This window comes from Dermacentor albipictus, chromosome 2, assembly GCF_038994185.2.
Source record: "Dermacentor albipictus isolate Rhodes 1998 colony chromosome 2, USDA_Dalb.pri_finalv2, whole genome shotgun sequence".
Classification (NCBI taxonomy): Eukaryota; Metazoa; Arthropoda; class Arachnida; order Ixodida; family Ixodidae; genus Dermacentor; species Dermacentor albipictus.
This window is the reverse complement of record NC_091822.1, coordinates 194,405,824-194,432,082: the sequence shown is the minus strand read 5'-3', so window position 1 is coordinate 194,432,082 and position 26,259 is coordinate 194,405,824. Positions and strand designations below refer to the sequence as shown.

Genomic DNA, 26,259 nt, shown 5'->3' with positions numbered 1-26,259 from the left:
TTCTATCCCCACACAGAACTAAGAATACACGAGATAAGTGTATCAGTACAAGTGGGTTTAACGGTGAGCAGATGTTTACGAACAAGGCCACAGAATAAACAGGGAGAATCGAATGCATAGATAACCATTAAAAAAAGAAGCACATCTCGCAGTGGACGACACTGTTTCTGTGCCGACTTTCACTTGGCGTGAACGGCTGCGAACGCCATGCGGAAAATTTCAGCAGTCTAGGACAGGCAGCGGACGTTGACTAATACTGCCCAGCACACACGAGCCACGTGACTGCAAACTTTCCTATCGCGCGTACAGCATCGAAAGTATAGGGACCACGATGTGATCGGGACTTAAGACGTCTAGTCTACCTTAATAATCCATATCGACTCCGCCGCGGAAAGTGGAAGTCGGAACTGACACACAAAGAAAAGAATAAATAAAGGAAAGGCAAATAGACGGTACCGGATCACTCTTCGAACAAGTTGCTTTGACGGGCCGTGGGAATGGATGCGGAATGCAGGTGTCGCTTCCACACGGCTGACCCCGTTTCGGTGGCCAAATACCGCGACTACGGCGGACGATACTCGAGCACGGGAACCACTGTCAACTCCACATCGCGTAACCTACAAGGATTCGTCATCAGCGCTGACACGACAATACCTACGACACATTTGCCAAACACCAGCCCAACACACTGCCACAAAGTTTCTAACGTCGTGCGACTGCTAATCTCAACGCCAAATGGAGGTGCGTCAATTCGGTGTACACGATGCATACAACACACATAATGCAGCAAGCGCGTTCGCGGCTCAACGCCGACTGAATGTAAGCAGCAAGTTTTCACGTTCGCTCTGTCGAATGCAACGGCAAAACTAAGTGGGCGTTGATACGCTCCCTAATGAGTTAGGCCCAAGTCGTCAATGACCGCAGCCTAAACTGACGCACACGTAAGCGATGATCAATATAATCTGCGACCCACAAAATGATTAATCGCGTGTGGTATCAATACGAAACGAACGTCCACTAGCAGCATGCTCGTGCTCTACTTTGCAGCACGTCGGGTCAAAGCTTGACAAAACATTGTCGTTGGGCAATACGTCTGGACTGATGTCGCTAAACTGCCGCGAGCTGAACTTAAATTTGATTTTCAGCAACATTTGCAAGTAATAAAGTAGCTCAGAAAAACCTCATGTCATTTAATGCTGGAATGCACGTTTGACACCGGTTGTTGCTAAAGAAGAAGACAAAGCTTGTAAATTTGCTGATGCTCAATAAAATCGCAGCCACAGCTGCTCCAGCACGGCTACTCACCGGTGAGTAACCAGGAGCGATGAAAAGAGTTGGGTCCGCTACAACATGCTCTTAACCGTCGCACAACACATGTCAGCTCGTTGGCTTCACCGGTATATTACAGCACAAGTGACAATCACACGTCACACAGAAACTTGCCAAAGACTCCGTGTTCGTACGCCATTATACTAAACAAAATGGCGCTGAGCTGAGCTGTGCAACAAGCCCAACTGTCGTAAAAGCGTTTCTCAGTGACAACTAGCGCGTAGACAAGCGTCAAAAACACAATGCTAGTATGTTTTTAAGTAACACAACTTTTGCAAATGTTATTTGTGAAGAAACATTGATGCAATATTGTTAACTGTTTCTTAAAAAAACAAAAGAATGAAGGTTAGCTTCAGTTGACTATAAGTGGCACAACTTCACTTCTCGTCCGTACTACAAACTTAAATGCAAGTAAGGGTCGCTTATGCTCTTAACGCCATCTTGCAGTAGCGTCGACGAATATATTGGAATACATTTATTTCAAAGTAATTCAAATATTCTTTGTATTGCCTCTACATCAATATTTGATGCTTTTTATACAATTGCGGTTGCGCCAGCAGTTAATTTTGTTCAATTTTGTTAACAGTGTTTTAACGCATTTCATGGCATAGTGATATAATTTTATTGACCATAGGCTGCGCGCAAATCGCTTGCGGGATTCACCACAGTTCTCTCCAAACGGCCTAGTCGTTTCGTCTTTAAATGTCAAGCCTCTATGGTCAAGCTTTCTGGCGGCTACACGAGTGCCGCGGTTGCCGGTTCCCGTGCGCGTGTGTGTGCGCGGCGTGGTGTGCGCTTTGTAGTTTTGCTGTGCTTGTGTAAGGCGGCAAAAGCCAGCAAAGGACTAAACACGCGGAGAGGTCTATTTCTTTCTTCTGAGTGCTTAGTTCGGAAGTAACGTCAAAATGTTTTGGGGTGAGTAGCCGCGTCGTTTCACTGCATTGGCGAAATTGCACCAGTTACTGCGACTATGGTTCGCACTGTTGCCGATTCCTGCGAGGCAGCTGAGTGCCGTGTTCAAAGCAGTTCATTTGTGTTGAACACAATAAGAATGAAGTTTTGAGAGGAGCGTCATTTAAATGGTCAAGCTGTCCGTTGACCTGCGATTAATAGCTCGAATGAACACATTGTGTACCCTTTTGCAGGCGTCACTCTTGAAAGCGGGAAGCGCTATTCCCAGGTGGTCGATATGTCGTACCACCTTTCCATGGCTGCGCTGGAGCCGAAATCGGGAGGTAAGTGGCAGGCATCCGTCGTTACAGAGCGAAGACTCGGCATCGCCGAAGATCGCGCATGCGTCTAGGACTCCGAGTACATAATTCGCAGTGATTTGTAATAAAATGTGCAAAGTAGTTCTAGGGATCACAAAGTTACACGGTAGTTGTAAGCTACGCGATAGCTGACAGCTCTCGCGAACCGAAATCGCAGTGCATGCTTTCTACATTTCTGGTCACTATCGCGGCAATCGTGCGCACAATTGATCCGGAGAACAAAAAGCCATATCGCGGCGACTACAATAATTTGCAAGGGCCTATTGTAAACCGTAGTAAATATAACATGCTGAGCACTCCGTAATTGACGAAAATGCGCATTAAATTATTTGACATCCATGCTTAATAAAAAAATCGCCGCTGAAATTTGCTTTCTGCACATGCAGGAGCCAACAGATCCTCATCCCGGAGTCTTGCGTTGTGTGATAAGCTCAAGAGTTGTGTAGGTAACACAAAGCAAAGAACAAGGAAGGACAAGAAAAGGAACGCTGCATTTAATATTGTTAGATTTTTTTCTTACAAAACTATGGTGAGACCTGAAACTGAGATCATGAGATTATCTGTCATTTCTCTATCGGCTACCTTCAGTGGTTAGGTGGCGCAGCGATCGGCTCAGCCGTCAGCGCCACCGTGTCAGTTCCGCGAAACACCGATGCTGCTACTGCTACGGAGGCATGTTTTTGCGGCGCTCGTTTGAAGCGTGCTGGTCATTTAAATTGCGGTTTTAAGGCAATCGAAAACATCGAGGCTCATTTTGGACCACCGATGCTTGAGAAACGACTACAACCATGTATATTGTGCCAAAGAAGTAAACAGCACGGACATTGGAGCGAGGTGCTTAAATTAAATTATGGGGTTTTAGGTGCCAGAACCACGATCTGATTATGAGGCACGCCGTATAGTGGGTGACTCCGGAATAATTTGGACCACCTGCGGCCCCATTGAAACTCGGCACCGTGGGCAGGATTTGATACTGCGACCACATAGTTAGCAGCCCAACACCATAGCCACTAAGCAACCACCGCAGGTTGCGAAGTGTTTGTTGCAACAAAGCAAGCATGCTTACTAAGTCGAACTCAAAGTAAGTTAACAAATCATTATTTTATGCCACTTAAGGGAACAAATAAGACCGTACACATTTTTTAACTGTCATTTGTAGCACAATCGTAGACGTTTTGGCAAAATGGCAGGTAATGCTTTTTTCTCCATTTACAAAGTGCTTCGAGCACATTCTAGTATTGTCGTTCGGGCTTGAATGTGCGAGGGCATTACCGCTGAAGCATAATAGAGAGTAATCAGCTGAGACTAAACAATGTGAAGACTGAATAAATATGCGCTAGTGTGCACGAGAGAAATGCTAATTTTCAAATACTCGACGTGTGCTGCGGTGTACTCCAACCTTAGTTCTGTTGTTCTAAGCTCGAGAAAACATCGGCATGAATGAGCCCGGTTCCAGCAGTCGCGTATTGATCTTGGCGTAGGAACAAGTACAATGCGTACAAAGCTCCAGCGCGGAGCGCTAGCGAAGGTAGGTTTGACAAGTAACCACCACTGCGCGTTTGTCTTGGAGCAATACCACCTAAACAACTCTAATTTACAACAGCGGGAATCAATTCACGCGTTTTTATGCAGTTGACACTTTGTTGTGTTTTTTTACATGTGCCGCTGCTGGGTCTTTTTTTGTTTTTTTGTTTGTTTGTTTTGTATTTACGTCTCAGTACGTTTAAAAGAATTTCGCAAGACTGACACGAACCGTGACGATCCACTTAAACACATGATGCGATTTTCATTGCATCATGTGAAACGGGAGCCGCCAGGTTGCTTCCCCTGGTTTTGAAGGGAAGTGGTACAATTTGATGCCAGCATCCCCTTTGCAGTTCTGACAATCCTAACGCAGCAGTACCTGCGCTTGTTCTTTTTGTTCAGACTTCTCACGGAGGAGCTGCCAAGATGCCCTGGTAAATCCATTGGAAAATAGGAAAAGCAGGCTTTCAGGCAGGCCTGAGCGCACCACGAACAATGGTGAAATCACAGTGAGGCCTGCATGCAGGTGCTCACTGCCGCTGCTAGGTGGCGCGACATGTACAGGCAAACTTCATTGCAGGGTACCCATTCCATGTGCCTACCATCCATTGAGGACATCAAACCTTTTCAGTGTTGGTTCTTTTTTTCTTTCGAAGGGGACACGCTGCCAGTGTCTTCTTTTTTTTCCTCAAATATCAAATTAACGCAACACCTTATTTTAGGTTATTCAGAAAAGAAAAAAATACCCTGATAATGGCAAATGCACTTTCAGTATGGTCCTCACTAGAGACTGGAGAACGTTGGTGACAAGGTGGGGCAGAAACACAGAACGCTACAGGTACATCAGTGAAAGAGAAAGGGTTAAAATGAAGAAGCAAACTTGTTTGGCCTTATAAACATTCTGTCATGGAAACAGTCCTGCTGGTCTTGGAGCACTGAATCTGCTGACAGAATCTATTGGGCCATTTGATTTGCCCTGCACTTTGCCACTCCCCGCAAGCTCAGTACCAGTTCTTGCTCATGCAGAGCGCGCACGGTACCTCCTGCACAGATACTGCACTACCCCATCCTTCACAAAGCTTGCAGTGAGCGAAATGAATGGCGACATGCTGGTGCTATCACCATATACGAGGTCTGTTTGAAAGTGTCCGACCTTTGGCTGAAGAAAAAAACTGGCGTAACTGGAGTGTTGGAAACCTAATCGCCCTCATAGTAGTCTCCTTGGGACTCCACACGCGTCTCCCAGCGGTGCTGCCATTGTTGGAAGCATTCCAAGAAGGCCTCTTTCGGAATGGAGTTTAGCTCAGCTGTCGTTGCAGCCATAATGTCCTCTCGTGTGAAATTGCGCTCCTTTCAATAGACTCTTGAATTTGGGAAACAGCCAGAAGTCGCAGGGGGCCATATCAAGAGAGTAAGGAGCCTGTTGAACTACAGGAGTCTGGTTTTTCACCAAAAAAGTCCGAATCAAGTGCAAGTAATGTGCAGGAGCATTGTCATGATGGATACGCCAATTTCCTGTTGACCACAACTCTGGTCTCTTGCGCCGCACAGCTTCACATAGGCGACGGAGGACAACCCTGTAGTACTCTTTGGCGATTGTTTGACTCTGTGGTGTGTACTCATGGTGTACCACACCGTGGGAGTCAAAGAAAGCAGTCAGCATCACTTTAACTTTGCTGTGCACTTGGCTGTCCTTGTTTGGTCTTTGTGACATGAAATTCTTCCACTGTGACGACTGGGGTTTGGTTTCTGGGTCGTACCCGTTCACCCAAGACTCGTCACCAGTGATTATGGCGTTCATGAAGTCGGGGTCGCTGTTTGTGGAATTCAGCATGTCCTGTGAGACTTTAACACGAAGTTGCTTTTGCTTCACCATGAGCAGCTTTGGAACGAATTTCGCCGCAACTCTCTTCATGGCCAAATCTTCGGTCATAATGGAATGTGCAGAAAAACTGCTGATGCTCACCTGTTCTGCAATTTCTCGGAAAGTCACAAGACGGTCTCACATCACCACAGCGTTCACTTCGGCAATGACTTGGTCATTTCGGCATGTTGATGGCCGGCTGGAGCGTGGCTTGCTCTCCACCGATGTTCGCCCGTCTTTAAACCGGTTGTACCACTCCTTAATCTGTGTGCTGCTCATAGCATTGTCACCGAAAGCCGTCTGAATCTTCCGAATGATCTCCACTTGGCTATCGCCAAGTTTCTGGCAAAATGTGATGCATTAGCGCTGCTCCAGTTGCTCCGCCATTTTCCTTGCAATAAAAAATAGACGAGAGCACTGCACACTACTTCACTCAAACGCTGCGTCCCAGTGACTGACGCTATTGGCAGGCGGGAAAAAATTCGCGCATCCGCACAAAGGTTCAAGGTCGGCCGATGCAAGCGTGCTTGTTTCATATCGATCAGGTGTTCGCAAAAAAAAAAATAAGGTCAGATACTTTTCTAGCAGACCTTGTATTACTGGTGCCCTGTAATCCTTAGGGGTTTAATATTACATAGCCATTTGCTCCTTCTAAGAGCAGAATGCAGCTTATTTGCTGCAGTTCATGGTATCTACCAGCTTTCATAATAGTTTGAAAGTGTGACGTGCAGCAGGAAAAAAAAAGCCACATGATACACCTAGCACTATACTAACTGGCACTGTATCTGGTTTTTGGACGTAAATGTCCGTAGAAGCTTATATGTCGCATTAGTGAAAATCAACTAAATTCCTGCAACAGCATTTGTTTGGCATACAAGATTTGACAACACATGATACTGTCATGAAGGAATTAAGTGCGAACATCAGAAAACAGACTAGAAGAGACGGTTTCCTATTCTAATTTGCAACTAGCGTGCAATATTTTCACAAATGCACAGGCGTTGGGCTTCAGCGCATTTAGCACCTAGTTGCGCCACTACCACACATCAATCAATCGAATCAATGTTTACATCCTCATTGCAGAAAAATTGTCACCTACTACATCACGTAATTAAGTGTAATTTGTGTTTGACCTCATTTCTTTTATTTGTGCGAGAGCATACGTTTGAGCTTTGGTATCTCTTTGCAGGAGAGCCCGTCATGGTTATGCTCGAACATGCCAAGGCAGAGTTTCTGCTGTGTACACTGGACCAAGCACACGCACGCCAGGTGGCACTGGACCTCAACTTTGTTGAAGGAGAGGAGGTGACCTTTTTTCTCAATGGCAGAGGAACTGTGCATTTGACAGGGTACCTGACCGACGGCCTACAAGATGATGATGTCTCTTCTGATGAGGAGGAGGAGGAAGAGGCCTCTTTACCAGATGAGGAGGAAGAAGAGGAGGACAATCGGCTAACCATGGGTGAGCGAGCCAGCTGCTAACATCGTTTAGTAGCTGTTAGCACATTGCATGGTTGTCTCTTAGAGCTTGGCCACACTTCATTTTTTCTCTCGCACAAAACAACTTTTGTGCAGTGTTACGTAAACTTTTGCACACTTTTACTCGCCAAAAGTAATCTGTCACATTACTAGGTAAGCAACCTGCAAGATCAGTTTGCTGAACTGCCTGCACTAGTCAAAATAACCGATGTAAGTCGATTGCATTTCATTGCTACCCTGTCTAGTCAGGGAATTTTGTTTGGTGTTTGTCCAAGAGCACAGGGAATAATACTGCATTAGTTCGTGAACGAAAAAACCAGTCATAAACACAAAGGACAAGAGGAGAGGTTCACACCATAAAGACCAGTCGTTGTGGTGTGAACCTCTCCTCTTGTCCTTTGTGTTTTTGACTGGTTTTTTCGTTCAAGTATGTACCAACTGGCCCAGATTTCAACCCTTCTGCAATGCATTAGTTCCTTTCAAGTCGCCTGTACCTGCCCCACTCCCCACCTCCCTTTTCTTAAAAGCTTGCATGCAAGTTATTTGAAATAGCCCATATAGTAAAGTACAACTGCTTAATAGACACATCCCAACACAACTTTCTCTGCATTACCACTGCTGCTGTAAGGTATGTCAGCAGTTCTAGTTCTCAGCAGACTAGGCAACAAGTCTTGTTCAAAGCACTTTGTTATTGTATCGATCAATATTTATAAATATTTTTCTTTCCGTTTTCATTAATTCCTTGAAAACGAGAAGTAATGCTTCTGTACTACCGTTCACATAACAAACAACACCAGTAAAAGATAAATCTGCAGTGCAGTATGTTTAGTTTCAACCTAAAGCGTTTATTTGTACCTAAAATGGACGACTCATTATTCTGCCTGCAGAAAGTAGGCACGCCTACTACAAGCATAAATAAAATTGATATATCTTTTTTAAAGCACTGTGACACATGTAATACGGCTGCAATGCCTTTCTTTCTAAAAACAGCTGTGCTGGTAGAAATCACATGTGGATGTAAATGAAAAATCTTAGAAGTAGTTGCTGTGGCTAGCTGTTCTTTTTCCTTTTCTCCTCCATATGAACTGGCTTCTGGCAGCTTAAGTTGTACAGTTGCTTTCCAGCACAACATGTTTTTTTTTCGTGCACAAGGGGGCATGCAACCAAGTGTTCTTGGACAACACTGTCCCTTGAATCAAACACGCTATGGAGGTAGATGAAATATACTTGCAGAGGACACCTAATTATGTGGCACTGGTAAAAAGGACAGATGTGGTTTTGTGGTATCATTAGTGGATGAAATTCTGACCATATCCCTACAGCCCAATTTGTTTTTGGTCCCTTCCATGCATATGCATCCATGTTTGATACACATTATTGTTTATAGTTAGCTGTGATTAATGCTAAAATACGTAAATAATATGTAGAGACTACTCAAAATGCAGGCATACTGGTTTTAGTGACTTTGTTTTTGTTTTTTTATATGTCCAGCTCGGAAAAGGCCATCTAAGCGTAGCAAGAAGCTCAAACAATCACTCCTACAAGCAGTTAATGGTGAAAGTGAGGATGACGACTCTGACTTTGATGTCAGCAAGGTGGAGGATGGGACAGAGGATGATGATGATGAGGATGAAGAAGAAGAAGAAGACGAACTTTCAGGTAAAGGCAATGCTGCTCTCCATGACTGAGCAGGAGGTTGATCAAATGTAATCTTTGTGAATAACTTGATTAGCATATTTGAATCATCTTATTCTGTACGCGTGTGCTCAACAGTCGCAGGGCCATAACTCCCAAGTCTGTTACAACAGATTCATCAGGTGTTCACAATGTAGCCACTCTCTGAATTTGTCAGAAGTTGTCAGGTCCGTTGAAAAACAAAACTGTTCAATGCTATTTACTGCTTAGGTGTGCAGCCAAACTTTAAAGACTTTTGAGTAACATTCTTTGTGTGTCATTGGTCGCCACCTTCAAAGAGGTATGTAAGCACTGCAGCACACTATGTCTTAGGTTTGGTCACCAATATAATTGGTCTAGGCTTTTTTATCTAGTGACAATTACATTTTTGCACAGATGAAGAGCCTAAGCCAGCACCAGCCTTGCCACACAAGCGCCCTGCCCAGAAGCGGGTTCCTGGCAAGCCGATGAGCAACACCTCTCCATTAAAGGAGCAAGGCACAACATCAGCGGTACGTACATACAGAGCTAAAAAAGCAGGACTTATGGGCTGGCTGTGTGCTGTTGTGTACTCCAGGGTAGCGTATCGTACTGCTGCCGAGTAGTAGCGACGCCTGCCTATCGAAGCTCGAGTTTGTTGCGTACTCCATGATAGCGTATCGTACTGCTGCCGAGTAGTAGCGACGCCTGCCTATCGAAGCTCGAGTTTGTTGCGTACTCCAGGATAGCGTATCGTACTGCTGCCGAGTAGTAGCGACGCCTGCCTATCGAAGCTCGACTGACGTTACTATTGGGTAGCGTGGCGTTGTCGGCGGGCTGCAGGCATCTGGTAGACCGTGGCGACTGGGCAAGGACGAGACGATTTCTAGTGCGAAACTTGCACGGTTTATTGAAAGGTTGATAAAAGATGATTAGAAGAGAATGAACTGTTCAAAAGTAAATTTCGGAGCCCCTTAAATAGGCTCTCTACAATCGTGGGAGGGATCTTGCTTCTGTCGACGTCACATGACCGGCACAGAAAGAGGGCCCCTCCTCCTCTGGTTATACCGAGTCTGCTGCAAGGAGGAGGGCGTCCCACCTCCTGGAATTGTAGACGCTTGTCCGTCTCTTTTGCACGTTGCTGGTTCGTGGAAATTCTCCGGTAGAGTTTAGCCGTTCGAGGAAGGGGTCCCTCTAAAGTCGCGCACACACACACACACACACACAAAAGAGGCCTGTAAACACTGCAGGGCTTCCGCCAGACCGACAGACATTCGAAATGGTCATGGCGAATTAGGAAGTCGCGCTTTATTCCGACGAGGCATGGTGAGAAAAGGTTGGGTAAAATTCCTTTCTGCACGTGGTGCCAGACGCCGACCGTAACAGTGTGTAGTGGATTGTCAGCAACTCCTTGCTTCGTATGTCTGGTACTCAGCTGGTCATTGTTATTGCATATTCTAAATGGAGTGCTTTCTTTGGTTTTTCGTGTGATAGAAGGCAGCACCATTGCCTTCTTACCGCTTGTTTACTTCCTAACTATCTGCCATTGTCATCCGTGGCTAACCTTGCAGATTTACAGGTGATGGCACTTCATTCACTTAATGTAGCACAATACTTTCCCTCCAATTATGTCTGAATCGCATCTTGTGTAGGGCCACTTCAGTGGCACCATACAGTGCTTTTGAGCCATGATTGAATCATGGCTGCTGCTGCTGTAGATTGAAACCATTACCATCATTCCAAAATATGAAAAAAAATATTTAATTTTTCTTGTAGCCACTAAGAAATTTGTTCTTCTCTCTTACGAAACTGCAATTCATTTTTAAGAAACTTAGGTACATTGTTTTATGTTGTGTACAGTGACAAAAAACATGGTTTTATTGCATTCCTATGAGTTCTAATCTCTTGTACACTATATCATCTGACAGCTTATTTTGCTGCAGATGCAATAAAGTAGTTGGAATATGCTTGTAAGTATTGAAGTCTACAGTAATGTTAATACTATATTGGGTGCTTGCGTTTTGAATCCTTGTTAGTCAAGTTAATATTTTCTTTGAAAATATGTCGCGCATGCAAATATGAAGGTGCGAGTTCACTTCACCTGATTTTAATCATAACACTTTCACTATTATAGGTGAGCTTCAAGCATGCAAGAACTGCACAGAAATTCTTAAAAGGCTATTAATATTTTGAATGTCGTGTGGCAGCACAGAAACATCAGAAATTCATCCCTGCCATACACAAAACACACCCTTAGCTGCTAAAAACTTCCAATCTTGAAGCAGCAGACATTTGTGCTGCGATTCACACATGGCTCCTGCAGTTTGTTACATGCACCTCGTGTATAATTATTATCCTGAAGCTGATTTAAAACCCCTCTTATTCTTAGATTCTGTTTGTGACTACCAGTGTACATGCTAAAGTTCTCTGAAAACGAAATGCCTGTACCTTTCATAAGCAATACTGTTAGTGTGGATGCGCTGAGTTGAATTTATTATTATAGGTGTGTGAAAAGGTGTGCTCGCAACTATATTTAACAGCCTTTTTTTGCCTGCAGCACTCATCAGATCCCCAAGACGGAGTCCCGAAAAAGAAGCGCAAGAAAGTTAAGAAGCAGCGCACTGATGGTGCTACTGCGGTATGTAGAACTGCTGGTCGTGGGGCTGCGCCATTTAAAAGAAACAAATTTCATATTGTGTAGCTGGGCTCAAGGTATTGACTGCACAGAACACACTGTGGCACAGAGGTTAGCACCTGAAGTAGAGTCTCGAATGTGTGCAGTTGAAACCATACCACTAGCTTACACTACCATTTTGGATAGGCTATGTTTTGCTGTTTCCTTTCCTTGTATGTTCCGCAATCTGTTTTGCAAACATCAGTCTAATAAACAATGCAGCCTTCAAAGCTTTTCGTTGGATCAAAAGCATTTGAACTGTGCTACTGTCCCATGTGTCAGTGGGATGCTACTGCAATGTCATCTTCAGCAAGCCAACAAGGCAACAGTCAGTCGAATTGGTGATGTGGTGAGCAATTCTAAGGTCCTACAACATTTTGTATAGTGTATTTGATCTGAATGAAATATTTAAAGAAGGAAAATCACAATTGCTTACCTTGGAGAAGAAAAAGCTTCTTTTGGTGCAACAAAGAGTCTGGAGTCCACGTGACAAAAATACGGTAGTCAAGTTCGAGGTTGTTGGGAAGCTGAAAGGAACTTATCTCCAGTTGTCAAAAAAAATAATCGAATTAATATATTTAACTATGTTCACATGAACATGAAATGAAACATTATGCAGTAATAAGTACAGTCGAATCCACTTACAATGATACCGTCAACTTTTGTATTTATGTTTTCTCTGTTGAAATAACCAGCTTACTACAATGCCCCAATGTCGCATTATTGGTTATAAAGATGAAGTCTGGCTGCTGGGTGTCCATGCCAAAAGGTAATAAAATGCAAAATCCAAAAGAAAAAAATTCAAGCCACAGCACAAATGGTCTCTGCCCGCTCATTTTCCAGCCTTCTCCACACGCCAGCCTCGTGTGCTTCTCTCCCGTCGCCCTTCCGCCCCTCTGAACACGAATAGGCTGTGCCCATAGCTCTATGCCACATCATCCTCCGAAACGCTAGTGGACAGTGCCAACTGTGCTGACAGCACTGTGCTGCTCCCAGATTGCTCGCTGTCCCCTCATTCTGCACAGTTCTGCCAATGGATTAAGTCACTTGTGCTTGTCTTAGTTGGTTGCATGGAAGTTGTTCCTGGCCACATGGTTTCTCAGCCTCGTTTGACTCGCTGCTGAAGCGGAAGATGGCTGATCCGCCCATTGATCATCAGCAATGCACGACCTTGCCAAAGTGCTTCTAACCGATGAAGCAATCATTGCAAACATGGTTGCATTGGATAGCAACTGTGGCAACAACGCAGTAGAGCAGGCTGCCTCATGTTATCTTCGCAGGAGGCTTTGCAGATAATTCAGTCCCTATGGCAGTTCCTTTTCGCAAGGGATCTTCTGCTGCCCTACGTGGAGCACCTGGATGCCTTGGAGAAGGATGTTAGCAAACTTCATGTAAAGCAAGCAAGGCTGATGGGCATGGGGTTTTCTCGCGCTAGCCAGTGAAAAGTACGTGGCGAGATGCTTGTGGCAATCTCGCCCCAGTGTTTCTTCTGGATTTCTCAAGCTGACAGGCTGCCGCACAACCTTATCACATTTTTTAAAAGGCCCCTTTTGGGGCCACTAACACGATGCCTTGGTGTAGCTCATATGTCGATTGCCATCTGTGACCTCTCTTTGCAGTTGTTATAGCACTGCCATTCTCGAACACCGACAGCCACAACTTGTTACATGCAATCGAAGCGCGGAGAAAGCAGAGTTAAACAGTTAACAGGTGAACACAGTCAGCAGCTGGACGGAGGAAAGTGGTGAGGAGGGGCACTGGCCTCCCGCCATTATAGTTTTCTATAATGCTAGACATACGGCGGACCTTCAGAAATACACTTTGGCTGAATAAAATGATTGACTCCAAACCAAAGCTCAATAGTGAACAGCTGGCATCATTTTCGGTTAATTATCACCACTCAGCATTGTCAGACGGCAAAGCCGGCGATATAATTTAATTCTTGATTTACTGGGAATCATTTGATTGCAAAATTTTGTTGCTAGTGCAGTGTAATTGTGAGCAACATGATTTCTTCTCAAGCACGGCAGAAGGTGACGGCCAGGCCTCTTTTCACTACAACATACGAGCATTCCTTCTTAAAAGGGTCCATAAAAAATCACTATATCACCGGAGTGCGAAAATTTTAACTGGTTCTCAAAATTCAGTGCCTGTACTAACTACTGCAAGGCATTAAGTGGATATGAAACGGCTACAACATGTCGAAATCGGCAATCTAAAGTATCAATCCCCGGTGATCGATTTTAATATACGTGGTAACAAAAGAGTTAAGGGCAGTTAAAAACATGCATTCTTTTTTTTTTTTTTTTGACTGCCAGATTTTTTGGATGCTTTCGCAGCCCCTAGGGAGAGAGAGAGAGAGTGAACTTTAATGAGCACCAGCAGTTCAGTCGGCTGGGCCTAGGCCTCCCACGATTGGACGTCGAGGTCCTGCCTCTACGCCGCCCAGAGTTGGTCGTCGAGATGGGAGCTGCGCAGGGCGGCGTGCCATCTTGACGGGAGGGTCACGGGATTAAGGTCTGGGTATTGATGTTTGCACTCCCATAGCATGTGGGGGAGTGTTGCTGATTCAGTTTTACAGACCTTGCAGGTCTGGCTCAGGTAGATGTCGGGGTATATAGTGTAATAGCGTGTGAGGGAGGGGTATGTATTCATCTGTAGCAGGCAAAGGGTGGTTGTCTGTGCTCTGTTTAACTTGCGGTGAGGGGCGGTGATGGTTCTTCTTGCGAGGAAAAATTACTTCACAAGGTCGTTGTATCTTGTAAGGTGGTCGCGTCCTGCGGGTGCACCTGCACCGTTTCCGGCACAGTTGACTAGTCCTCGTGCTACGGAGCGTGTAACCTCGTTGGGGTTGGTGAGGTGCGGGTGGACAACGCCGGCGTGTGCTGGGATCCAGACGAGGGTGGATTTGAGTTTCAGACGAATGCGGGGCTTGTTGTAAGACATGGAGTGATTGCTGAGAAATACGACACTTGATGTAGTTGATTGCTGCGCGAGAATCGCTAAGTATGGTGTGACAGGCTGGGTCAAGAGTGGCCAGGGCGATGGCCACTTTCTCGGCCGTCTCGGCATTTTTGGTAACAATGCTGGCAGCATGTCGGAGCAAGCCGCCTGCTGTGGTAACCGCTGCAAAGCGCCGTCCATCTTGGTACTCAGCTGCACCGACGAAGGTGACGCCCGCGGTGTTGGCGTAAGCTTTCATGAGGGAGGTAGCTCGTGCCTTCCTGCGTTCTTTGTTGTGGTCTGGGTGCATGTTTTTTGGAATAGGGTCGGCGTGTATCCTTTGCTGAATGTCGCGTGGTATTGGGTGTTTGTCTCCATGTTGATGGTGGTAGGTGATATTATGCTTGTTTAGAATGCTGCAGCCCGTTTCCGCGAAGGTAAGCTGCTCTAGTTGAGATCGACGTTGGGCTTCGATTAACTCGTCTAGCGTGTTGTGGATACCTCATTGTAATAGAAGTTCCGTGCTGGTGTGGTTGGGTAGCCCTAATGCCTGCTTATAGGCTCCTCTGATGATGATGTCCAGTTTAGTCTTTTCAGCTTTGTACCAGTTGAGAAAGGGCGCAACGTAAGTAATGTGACAGACAATAAAAGATTGGACAAGGCGGATGAGGCTTTCTTCCTTCATACCCCCTCGTCGGTTGGTCACTCGTTTCAGCAGTCTGGATGTATTAGCGGTCTGTCGAAGGATCTTGGAGATAGCCGTAGAGTTAGCTCCATTGGCTTCTATGGTCATACCAAGAATGCGGATGCTAGGGACCGCAGGTATTGGTCTGCCATCATTCAGGTTGAGCTCTATTTCCTCGTATTGGCGTTTATTCGTGGAGCCCCGCGGGGGCGAAAAATTTTACATTGACTTTATAACTGCCCAAGAAGATGCTTCAAATGATCCATGGGGCAAACACATGGCGGATGGAGAAAGAGATCAGGAAGGACCGACGCACTGAGGAATTAACAAGAAAGGAAGCGTGCCGCCGCCTCTTTGAAGGAGCTTGAGCTCAAAAGAACAGTGTTGGCGGATGCCGAGATGCAGATGTCCCTCATCCAAACCAAAATAAACTCTTTAAAGCAGTGAAACCCAACACTGAGATATTGTTTAGGGGCTGAGAGTATGTCAGGACAGTTGAGATTGACTTCCCAGCTGCTAGGAGAGAATCTTAGTTGTGACAAAGTTCAGGCCTCATACTGATGAGCTTGCCATCAGTTCATAGAAATAGCTCATATTCAGAAATATTTACTTCTGTATGCATTTCCTTTTCATTCGTATTCGGAATCTTCGACTCGATTCGGAATGGGTTTTACCTTTTTCTTTTTTCCGCTGTGCATTTTACTATCACCTTCTCTCTGTTTTCTTTTTGAATAAAATAGATATAACTCCTTACTATACAAACTGTATTAAATCATTTTTTATTTTCTACATGCTTACTAGAGAGTGACAGCATTGGGCAACATGGTGTCGGCCAGTCTTGACATAAAACAAAGCCTCCATGGTTTTTGGAATGATTTCTGTCAGGCCACTTGCACGTGCCGTTATTGCTATTACCTGCACTAGCTGTCATTATTGATGTAATGATGCATGCCCTGTTGACATCTTTTTTTAATATATAAAAATTGCCTAACGACTTTTTTCATAATTCTCGGTAGCAGCATATGCACAATAATGTTCCTGGTGGTCTGTCCTTAAAGATATACTTAGTTGCAGGTGAGCGTCTTTCCTGTCCACCTCTCCTTTTTCCACAACACTTCTGCGCTGCCCTTTGCGAAAATCATGCTAAATTGACTTGTCATACGTGTTTCAGCCAGAGCGAGCATGAGCTGCTTGGATGAGGGGCAACTCGGCTATGAAGCATGCTGCAAAACAGTTTGTGATGTCAAACTGCTGTGATTGTGCCTGTAAGCTAAAAGGCAGTTGCTCTGAGCATAGCTTTTCTTTAATGCTGATGGTGGTGCGCATATTTCCCACAGGGCTCTGAGAGTCCCAAGATCCAGCAATCGGCGTTGGGAGGAGGAGCAGGTGAAGATGGCACAACGCTCCCAGGAGGTGTCATCAGCACTGACCTGCGTGTTGGGAGTGGTCCTGTAGCGAAACCTGGCAAAAATGTATGTCGGTCTTTTCCTGGGTGTAAGGTGTGGCTTGGGCAAATCTCTGTGTGACAGCATATAACCTTGCATGGGTAGCGAAAGCCTGCACAGCACAGGCCACTTGTGGCATAAGTTGCCAGTGTCTCGAATTTCTGCACTATAAATACCGTATTTACTCGAATCTAGGCCGGCCCCAATTCTCAGCCGACCCCGGAAAGTATAACCAAAAACATTCTTCAAAGGCAAATGTGTGCAAAACATGTACAGTCAAAACCTGCGATAATGAAATCCCGCAACAACGATATATTTTCGTATCCCCGGCGAACGTGCATAGGATTCAATGCATTTCGTACCTCTTGACAATGAAATGTTGCTGCACTACAATCTCACATCAACAAAATTTGCTGGAATGTAACCCCGCATAGTAGCTACTCACGCAAAGCTAGCAGGCCCCAAAATGTGCTCAAATGTGATTGCTTTGCAGTAAAATTGCCTAAAGTACCACCACATTACACTTGCGTGGGTGCCACTATTTTTGTTTACGAAAACAACCAAGCACCGGAATCAATCGCGTCTGCTGAAAACTTGTCGTGGCCGCCATTTTGTTTGTTGATTGCCCATTTGACGCAGCACGCATGTTGCTACTGACAAGACGGTTTTTGCACACCTAGTGCAGTGCATAATGTACACCTTGGTGAGAAAGTTACAGCAAAAACAAGGAAATCCACATCCCACCGACATGGAATTGTTTATAGTGCTTGATATGGCTGTTGCATCTTAGGGTGCCATGCATCAGGCCGCAATTGAGCGATCATCTGGCAATATGCATCCCTTGCTTCAAGAACGCTGGTTTTGGTGTCACCCAACAGGCATTGCATGCAGTTACGACGGCAGATATAGAGCTGTGTTAAGGGGCTGTAGTCTTGATTGACTGCCTTCAGGTATACGAGATAAGATCATTCTTGCGCTTGGCACTGAACACATCGGCGCCTATGGGCAACAGCATCCACTGGAGAAATGCTGCTGCATGCGCTGTTGCTCTGCATCCGGTGCCAAGTTACACGAAATCTTGTAAAAGTGATTGTATCTCCAAAAGCAATTAACCGGCAGTGCTGCCACTGCTGATCGACAGATGCAAGGCACTTTGTACTGTTGACAATGCAGTTCTATATCCTTGCGCAAGCTTGCCAAAGTATAGGCTAACAGAATTTTGACAGTAAAATTGACAGAAAACTGACATCACAAAGGAATTTAACATACCACCGTCTACTTTATCATCCGTATTGAAAAACAAGGAAGCTGTGCTGGATGGCTTTGAAAAGAGCTTCTCGGCAAAGAGAAAGAGGAATTGCGATTCGAAATGCAGTCGCTGACTGATTTTTCGGACTCCGAAAATTCGGACATGCTCGATTATTCGGTCTGCTTCGCTGCACCGCCATTCTCCCCATAGACCATAATGTGTAACAACTGCCGAAAGTTCAGACACCTTGCAACCTCTCGTCTGATTTTTTGGACACTCCTTGAGCCATCTTGATCGATAGCACCATGCACCATTTCTGACCGGTGCATGGTTCGACTTGCTGAATGCCATTTTTGTTTTGAACGGAGCCTGCTTGCTGCCCCAGGAAGTGGCGCTACTGCAAATCCTCGCTCATCATCATCGTTTCTGCCTGGTTCGTGGCTACAGCTGTTCCGGTCTCAGCTTAGTAAGCCATGTCAAGGCAATCCAGCAGCTGATTTGTTTGTTTCTTCATGCACGACGCTGCGAGTAGGTCACGTTTTTCGTTCGTGTGACTGGTATCGGCGGGACTGCATGGTGATGTTTGCTTTGTGTTGCGGTGATGCAACATGGTTGCGGTGATGCAACATGGCATACGGCAACATAGTGTCAAGTGTCTAATGGCACCAACAGTGCCCACGCAGACTGCGCTGGGGAATGCCGGCAAGCCGGTGCCGGGAGCCTAGGATTTGTCGCCTTCCGATGTGCACCCTACTGACGCCGAAAGTGTTCTGCCGAGACCTGTGCAGTGGTTCTGGACACCATCTCATTTGACAGTTTCACAGGTGCTCGCGCTGCTGTACTGACATGCGCAGAACTCGATGACGGCGAGATCATTCGTCAGGTTTCTGCTGCACCGCCAGACGATGACTCCAAGTCAGAAGATGACACGCCATGTGCTATGCTGCCGTCGCATGCAGAGCGTGCACAAGCAGTGACTGTGTTTTCAGCCGCCTATAGTGACCGTACGACCTTCTCCAAGATTCAGGCTTATCTGATTGCGCGTAAACGGAACAGCGTGCAACGGCGCATTCACAATTTCTTCAAGTCTGCTGCCAAGCCCAAATAAATGCGTGGAAATAAAAGTGTTTTTTTTTTTTTTCTTTCCCCTCCTTAATCTGCTTTTTTGGACACTTCCGCAGTCCCCACGAGGTCCGAATAAATGGTCGGCTACTGTACTTCGAAGTGGAAGGCGCACTTCAACAGTAGCTGAAAAGTGCCAGGAGAGCAAATCTTCCCATACATGGACCTGCACTTACTGCAATAGCCAAAGCTGTTGCTTCAAAGCTCCAAATGGGGCATAAAGATTTCAAGTGGAGCAATGGTTGGCTTGAGCGGTTCAAGAAACGACACAGCGTGACCTCGAAGTCGATCGTTCGTGAAAGCACAGCTGTGAACCGTGACACTGGAGACGTATGACGCCAACATCGGCTCCAAGCTCTACTTGAAAAGTATACAGACAAAGACATCTACAAGGCGCTACCAAATCGCACATTCACTACTGCTGGTGAATCCTCATGCGGAGGAGAACAGAGGAAGGAGCATGTCACGGTGATGTTCGGTGCCAATGCAACAGGCAAGGACAAGCTTCTCTTGTTGATTCTGGGGAAAGCCGAGAAGCTGCATTGCTTCTGAAAAAAGAATGCATCTACAGAAGCAACAAGCGAGCATGGATGACTGCTGCTATTTTTGAAGACTATGTGCACCTTCTGGATAGACGGTTCAGCGCAAAGAATCAGCAAGTGCTTTTCATAATAAACAGTTGTCCAAGCGACGGGAAGATCGACAACGTCAAGGCAATCGCTTTGGAACTTTTGCGTGTAAACATAATCACGGTACTGCAACCAATGGATCAGGGCATCATTGAGACCACCCGGCAGCTGTACCGCAGGGCTCTTTTGTAGCGCATGCACACAGCATATGACGCCAGCAAGAGGTACAACATTGGTTCGCTTGGCACGATCTATTTGCTGGACTCCTACCTTCAAACGTCGCCAACTGCATTGCGCATGTCAGCTTTTCCCGCACTGTCGTCAGCAACCCTGATGATGACCGGACTTGCAGCAATCTGTACGAGGTTCATAAAATTGCTGGCCAAGAGGTAGAAGGCAACTTCGAGACATTCGGTTGGCAGACACTGCTGCTCCCATGGTAGCCCCAGCAATGGATGCAGAGATACTAATTGACACTGTTGGTGGCCCCGACAAGGACGAAGAACCACATGAAGTGCCAACTATGGCGCAGATGTAGGAGCACCTACGCCTGTGGCAACCACGGCCTCGTGCAGTTGGTCACATTAGAGCAGGGGTTGCTCGTGACCGGTAAGAACTTGAAACAGCCAAAGCTCACTGCCTTATTTGCTTCACTGAATACATTGTGTTTTGACTTCCTTGCAGCTGTGGTGCAATTCAAGCTTGACTGGTTGCTTATATCGAATTACCTCATTATAACGAGGGGTTACTGTACAGCAAAAGTTGGTATGTGCACGTGGTAGGAAAGGCGAAAGCTTATGTGTGGATAACGTTACGAACTGCTGAATTTGTGGAGCACAGTTTAAACCGTCAGTATTGCAGAGTCAAGGTCAGACACTCAATATCTTCAGAACCTCAATAGATTTTTCCGTGGTGCTGTAAAAAACCAGTTAATATATTGGTCAAAATAAGCTTTTCTGGTCCGTCCGTGTCCGAAAATATCAATCGGTGACTGTATTTACTCTCCACACACTAACTGAAGAATCGAAGAACAACAATACAGACCACATGTGCTGACAAGTGGCCGAAGCATAACGCTTCTTCATCACCTAGGCAACCCCCCCCCCCCCCCCCCCCGCTTTCCTTGTTTGTTCATCCCTCCACGTATCCTCTTCTGCTTTAACCTTGTCGCTCTCTCCTTGGTCGGCACACTTCAATGAGAAGCATGCTCACTGCTAGCTTGTCTGCGGGATTTCACAACTGCATTATAACACATATTTAATTTCACACGTCTACACCATAAGCAGTATGCACCTACACTGAGTTCTTTCTATGGCAAGATAAATGGAAGTCAGAAAAGACTGCACGATATCTGGTCCTGCACTGTGCGCATAGCATGCGTTGAAGGACCCAACACTGGTGGCAGCCTTGCTAAGTGCACTTGGAAAAGGAGGCAGCCGTCCAACGTTTCTCACTATATTACCTAGAGGGAAACCTGGCGCTGTTATGCTGTAATATGCATGAGAAAGCCATTACATTGTGACTTCGGATTGGCATTGTTCTCAGAGAGCCAGGACACGTTGAAGACGCACCTGGCAAGCATTGTTCCGTCTGTCACAATGATTCATTCTCTACTAAAATGGCCCAAAAGAACCTCTTTTAGCTTTATGTGTAATAATAAACAGGTTTTGTTTAATTATGAGAGCTTGTTATTGCATTTACAATTATATGAAATGTAAAAAGTGTTAGTAGGCTGCTAAAGTTGGAGGACATACGACAAGACTCGCACTCGCTTTAGAACAGTTTGTCGTCTGTACTCATTTTTCTTCGCTTGGTTACGCATTGTAGGTGAGTAAACTTCATTGGAAGATGTAATGTGGGTGAATGAAAACCTTTTATGGAAAAAGATGTGTCAGAAACTTCTGCAAATCAATGAACCAAGAGCGCATGTTCAGAGCATGTGTTCGGTTGTGCCGCCTAGACAGCGCTGACTTCGTTAGCCGAGAGCGTGCGGTCGATTGCGCTGCACGCAATTAGCGCAGGCCGCACGAAGTCAGCATGGCCTAGGACAATCGTACGCTGTTCTAATCATTCCCCTTAAAGCCTGATGAGCGGAAGCAGTGGCAGCAATGGATCACCGCCGTATAGCGGGAAATTTTTTGTTCTCACACTTTCTTTTGTCATCTCGGTGTTTGCTGAACTAAATAATGTTTACACAGGTAAGCGATGAAGTTGATCACAGCCTACCAATGTTTAGTTCAGTTTGTCCACAGCGCAGCATGTGGGTTGAAGGCTTAGGTTCTGAATGCTGCTCTCAGCTTCTTTACCGTGTTGCTCTAACAATGATACAAATGCATCATGTTGTGTGTTAAAGCTGCCAGGAATTACAAGAACTGATTTTGTTGGTTTTATGTAGCCCATTAAATTGTCAAACCAGCTGTCATGCAGTTCATGTTTTTGGATCTCTTATATGCGTGGCTTCGCGCATGTTGAACTGTTGCAGAACCATTGTTGATATATTTAATTACGGTTGTTTTCTCACCTTGTTTGTTAGGGGATTAAACCATGGTGTGTTTTATCGGAATGATTACAAAAGCAAGTGCTTCTTTAATTGCTTTAGTCTTTTCGCCCCAGAGCATCTTCAATATCCTGGTTGCTTGACAAATGTGTTAGAAAAAAGGTAGCTCAGGCAAAGGATTTGTTAGCTGCTGCATATTATATTGCTGTTCAATTTTTGCTGAAAAATAATTGTCATGTTTGTGGAGTCATTATACTTCGCTGCTGTCTGAGCAGACTTACCTCATAGTGCACTTTGTTTGACAGCAGAGTGCATTTTGTACTCAATTGAATTTGTTCCTAGCTTTTGTGGTGTACGAGTGCAATGCCCATGCCACAGAGTAATAAATATGGCCTTGCCGGCACTGCTCATTCTTTAAATATATTATGTAGCTTCTCTCCATATCATTTCTAAAAAAAGTTGGTAAGACTCGATCTTCGTGCATTTCCAAGCAGTTCACTAAGGGAATTTCAAATTGTGAAAGCTGCAACGGGAAGGGCAGTTCGTCGACGTACTCAGATGAATTCAATTTGGGACGCAGCACTATGCACTTTTGTTCCATCACACGTTTGGTGACCTTGTTGATTAGTCTATGCATTTCCATGAGGAAGCTTGTAATGACTCTTCCTGAGGAGACTATGACAGCACTTATTCGGCGATGTCACGTGTATTCATTGGTAGCAAAATCACTACAATGTGTGCTGGCACTGCAATGTCTGGAGTCGTCGGAGATTTAAGTCTGCACCAACGACGTGTGCCCATTATTGAGGTACAGAAAGAGTATTACGGTAAGAGTAGAACTTTAAAAAAATGATCAAGACTTCACATTTAGGCAACTAAACGACATAGCTACCCCCATTCGTATAACTGGGTTTTGTTGCACATGTCTGCGGGATGCACCTCGCACATGTGCAAGCTGGGTTTTCCCATACTCTGATAACAATGTGTACATGTCTGCTCTCATCAAGGCCCGCATCTTTTTTGCAGTGTTAGGACTGAAGTAGTTGTCTGGCACCTGAACAAAGGGAAAATCACAGCTGGGAACTTCAGCTATATTTGCTGCAAAGGGTCATCTGCTACGTGGCCATCAGTGGCGCCTGTATAGGCTGTGCACTAATGCACATAAGCAGTTATGTTATAAGTGAAACCCTATGCATTTTGTCACAAGCTTGCAAGGGTTACACTACAGGTAGTTTTGCTAGAATACCTTGGTACATGCTATGGCTAGGATCTGGCGGATCGCATCCGCACATAGACCAACAATTTTTCATACGTGGGCCGATCCTACAGATAGTGCAATACCGGGCTTAGCCGTGGCAGAGGTGAAGCAGGCATCAAGCACTTCCCATACATAGGCCGATCTCGAACATAGTGCAATGCCGAGCCGACCTGCGGCAGAGGTGAAGCAGCCATTAAGCACTCCCCATACGTGGGCCGATCCCAAAGATAGTGCAATAACAGGCTAACCCGTGGCGGAGGTGCAGTTTGCCGTTAAGGAGCCCACATACACAGCTTCACTGGTCATCCTTCTTCAGAGTGGAAGGGCACTTAGTTTTTGTTGTTCCCATTTGCGCATCTGTAAAGAAAGCCTGAAACCATAGCTTCCATAAAATGGTCACTTGTAGCTACGACTACTTAGCTGCTTATAGCCCTGGCCTGTGCATAGGTACTGTCACTAAAACATTCACAAGTGCTCTTTGGAGTGTGTCTATCAAGGATAGCCACAGATCCTGTAGTGAAGAAGCTTTTTGGTTCTCACACTTTTCAGGTACACGTGTACTATACGGGTCGCCTGGCAAACAGCCACGTATTTGACTCATGCCGCACCGGTAAAGCCTTTTCCTTCCGCCTAGGCAAGCACGAGGTCATCAAGGGCTGGGAAACTGGTATTCAAGGCAAGTGGCACCTTCTGCAATATGCGCATGGATTTTCTACAGTTTGCTTATGTAGTGTATAGCTATGTTCACCTTGTGGTAAATAACAATATCAAGTATGTAAGGTCGCCTCGTGAAACACTACAAATCATTGATTTGTCTGGCCTAGTTTCCACTTAGTCAAACATAATGAATGTGTTGTGTGATGGCAGTACTTCACTGGCCAGATGTGTCTGCAACCTTTGAGACCGCTGGGAGCATTCTTGAAAATGTCGGAGCGATCACTTTATGGCTTTTTTACTCTTTAGTCGCTGACTCAGAAATTCAGCAAAACTTTTTTTTTTCTTATTGAAATTAGTTTTTTCCACTTGCCCGATAATTCCGAAAATTTTATGGCCCCTTCCATGTAAAAGAATACTGTCAACAATTGTATTCATTTGTATGAAAGGTCAAATTTCAATGTAACAAAATTTTAATACTATGACGAAGGATTTTGCAGACTTCATTATGTTGAGGTTTAACTGTATTTGCTGCTTAAGAAGTACCAAGATAGCTTGAATAAGAGGTCCATTCAGCTTATCTTGCACAATGAGAACAAGATCACACCTGGAGCATGCTGTACCCTTTCTCGCTTAGCAAGATAGAATGGTTACTAAGAGTGGTGGGAATTCTTCGCTGCAGATGCTGTTGCAATTGACTCATTGAAGGCAGACTGTTCCACAACAAAAAGGGAACAATTTGCATTCGACTTTCACTGGTTGCTTACCTTCCAAGCACAGGTGAATCACAGTGATGTTGAGTGTTTAAAAATGTGACAAAAATTAACGCATTCCGCACGACATAGCCTATGGCAAAAATTCAGGACTACTTGAATAGGAAAGCCTGCGCTACATTTCCCAAAGCTGCCGCTACACAAGTGAAAGCCTAGTTCACAGCATAGGGTGAGTGGTGGCATAGCGTGCGGCGAATAGTAAAATGTAAGGAAATTGAATGGACCTCTTAAATGTTCTTGCTGCGCTGAACTTGCATGCTCATTTCATTACAGTCTTGCACTCCTGGTGGTATTTGAAACCTCAAATGCTAAAAAATTTCTTTGCAGGCATGAAAGTAGGAGGAAGGCGCCGTCTGGTTATTCCAGCCAGTCAAGCATATGGCAGCACCCGTATGGGGGTCATTCCACCTAACAGCACCCTGTACTTTGATGTGGAGCTCAAGGCCGTCTCCTGAAGTGTTTCTCATTTTAAGTGGCCACAATCTTTTGCCCATCGCTCATTTCCTCCATTGAATAAAAGCTGAAGACTGGTGATCAGTGCATTTTTCATTGCTGTTTGAAGGAAGTCTCCAAAAACGTCAAGTTACTTAAAGTACAGAATAATGACATGGGCAAAGCCATAGTCTTAAATAAGCTGCTATTGTTTTACACAGCTGCCAGCTCGTTTACCAAGACTCGTCAATTTTGAATTTTCTTTTGCCCATGTGCAGATGAGGTGGATGGTATGAAAGGTTACAAATGAGAAAATGTGACCATGTTTCATCTAGTCATTCCAGTGATCAGTGATATAATTATGCTGCAGAAATAATTCTAATTTGTGCCCAGCGAAAAGCCCTGGGCCCACATAGAATACACACAGGCAGTCACAACCATGTGAAGCCAAGGAAAGCATAGTGGAAATGAAAGTGGACAAAAAAACAACTTGGGAGCTGAACCCACAAACAGCACACATTACGTGTGCATTTCTTTGGCATCGTATGGTTGCGACTGGGATATCATCGGCCTTGATGAGATTAGAACAACTTGTGAGGCTTATACATCGCTGAATAACGGACATGTCCTCTGCTATAGACATCTCCTAGATAAGAAGCAATACGGGGTAGGATTCCTAATCCATAACGACATAGCGGGCAACTTTGACGAATTCTACAGCATTAATGAGAGGGTAGCTGTAGTCGTAATCAAACTTAAGAGGTACAGATTAAAGGTA

General features: G+C 45.2%; 1 protein-coding gene across 1 annotated transcript; it reads left to right on the top strand.

Moving 5' to 3' along the window:
* Positions 1-2,009: 2,009 nt before the first annotated feature.
* On the top strand, positions 2,010-25,583 carry LOC135898531 (46 kDa FK506-binding nuclear protein-like). Its single transcript, XM_065427525.1, has 9 exons — positions 2,010-2,244; positions 2,475-2,564; positions 7,178-7,450; positions 8,959-9,126; positions 9,538-9,653; positions 11,678-11,758; positions 16,760-16,894; positions 24,172-24,298; positions 25,377-25,583. Exons 1-9 carry the CDS (start codon positions 2,235-2,237, stop codon positions 25,502-25,504), a joined length of 1,128 nt encoding a protein of 375 aa, XP_065283597.1. The 5' UTR covers positions 2,010-2,234; the 3' UTR covers positions 25,505-25,583.
* The last annotated feature ends 676 nt before the right edge of the window (positions 25,584-26,259 follow it).

Coding starts and splice junctions, on each gene's coding strand:
- LOC135898531 (XM_065427525.1), top strand. Junction 9,127..9,537: donor AGAAGAAGACGAACTTTCAG/GTAAAGGCAATG, acceptor ATTTTTGCACAG/ATGAAGAGCCTAAGCCAGCA. Junction 9,654..11,677: donor AGCAAGGCACAACATCAGCG/GTACGTACATAC, acceptor TTTTGCCTGCAG/CACTCATCAGATCCCCAAGA.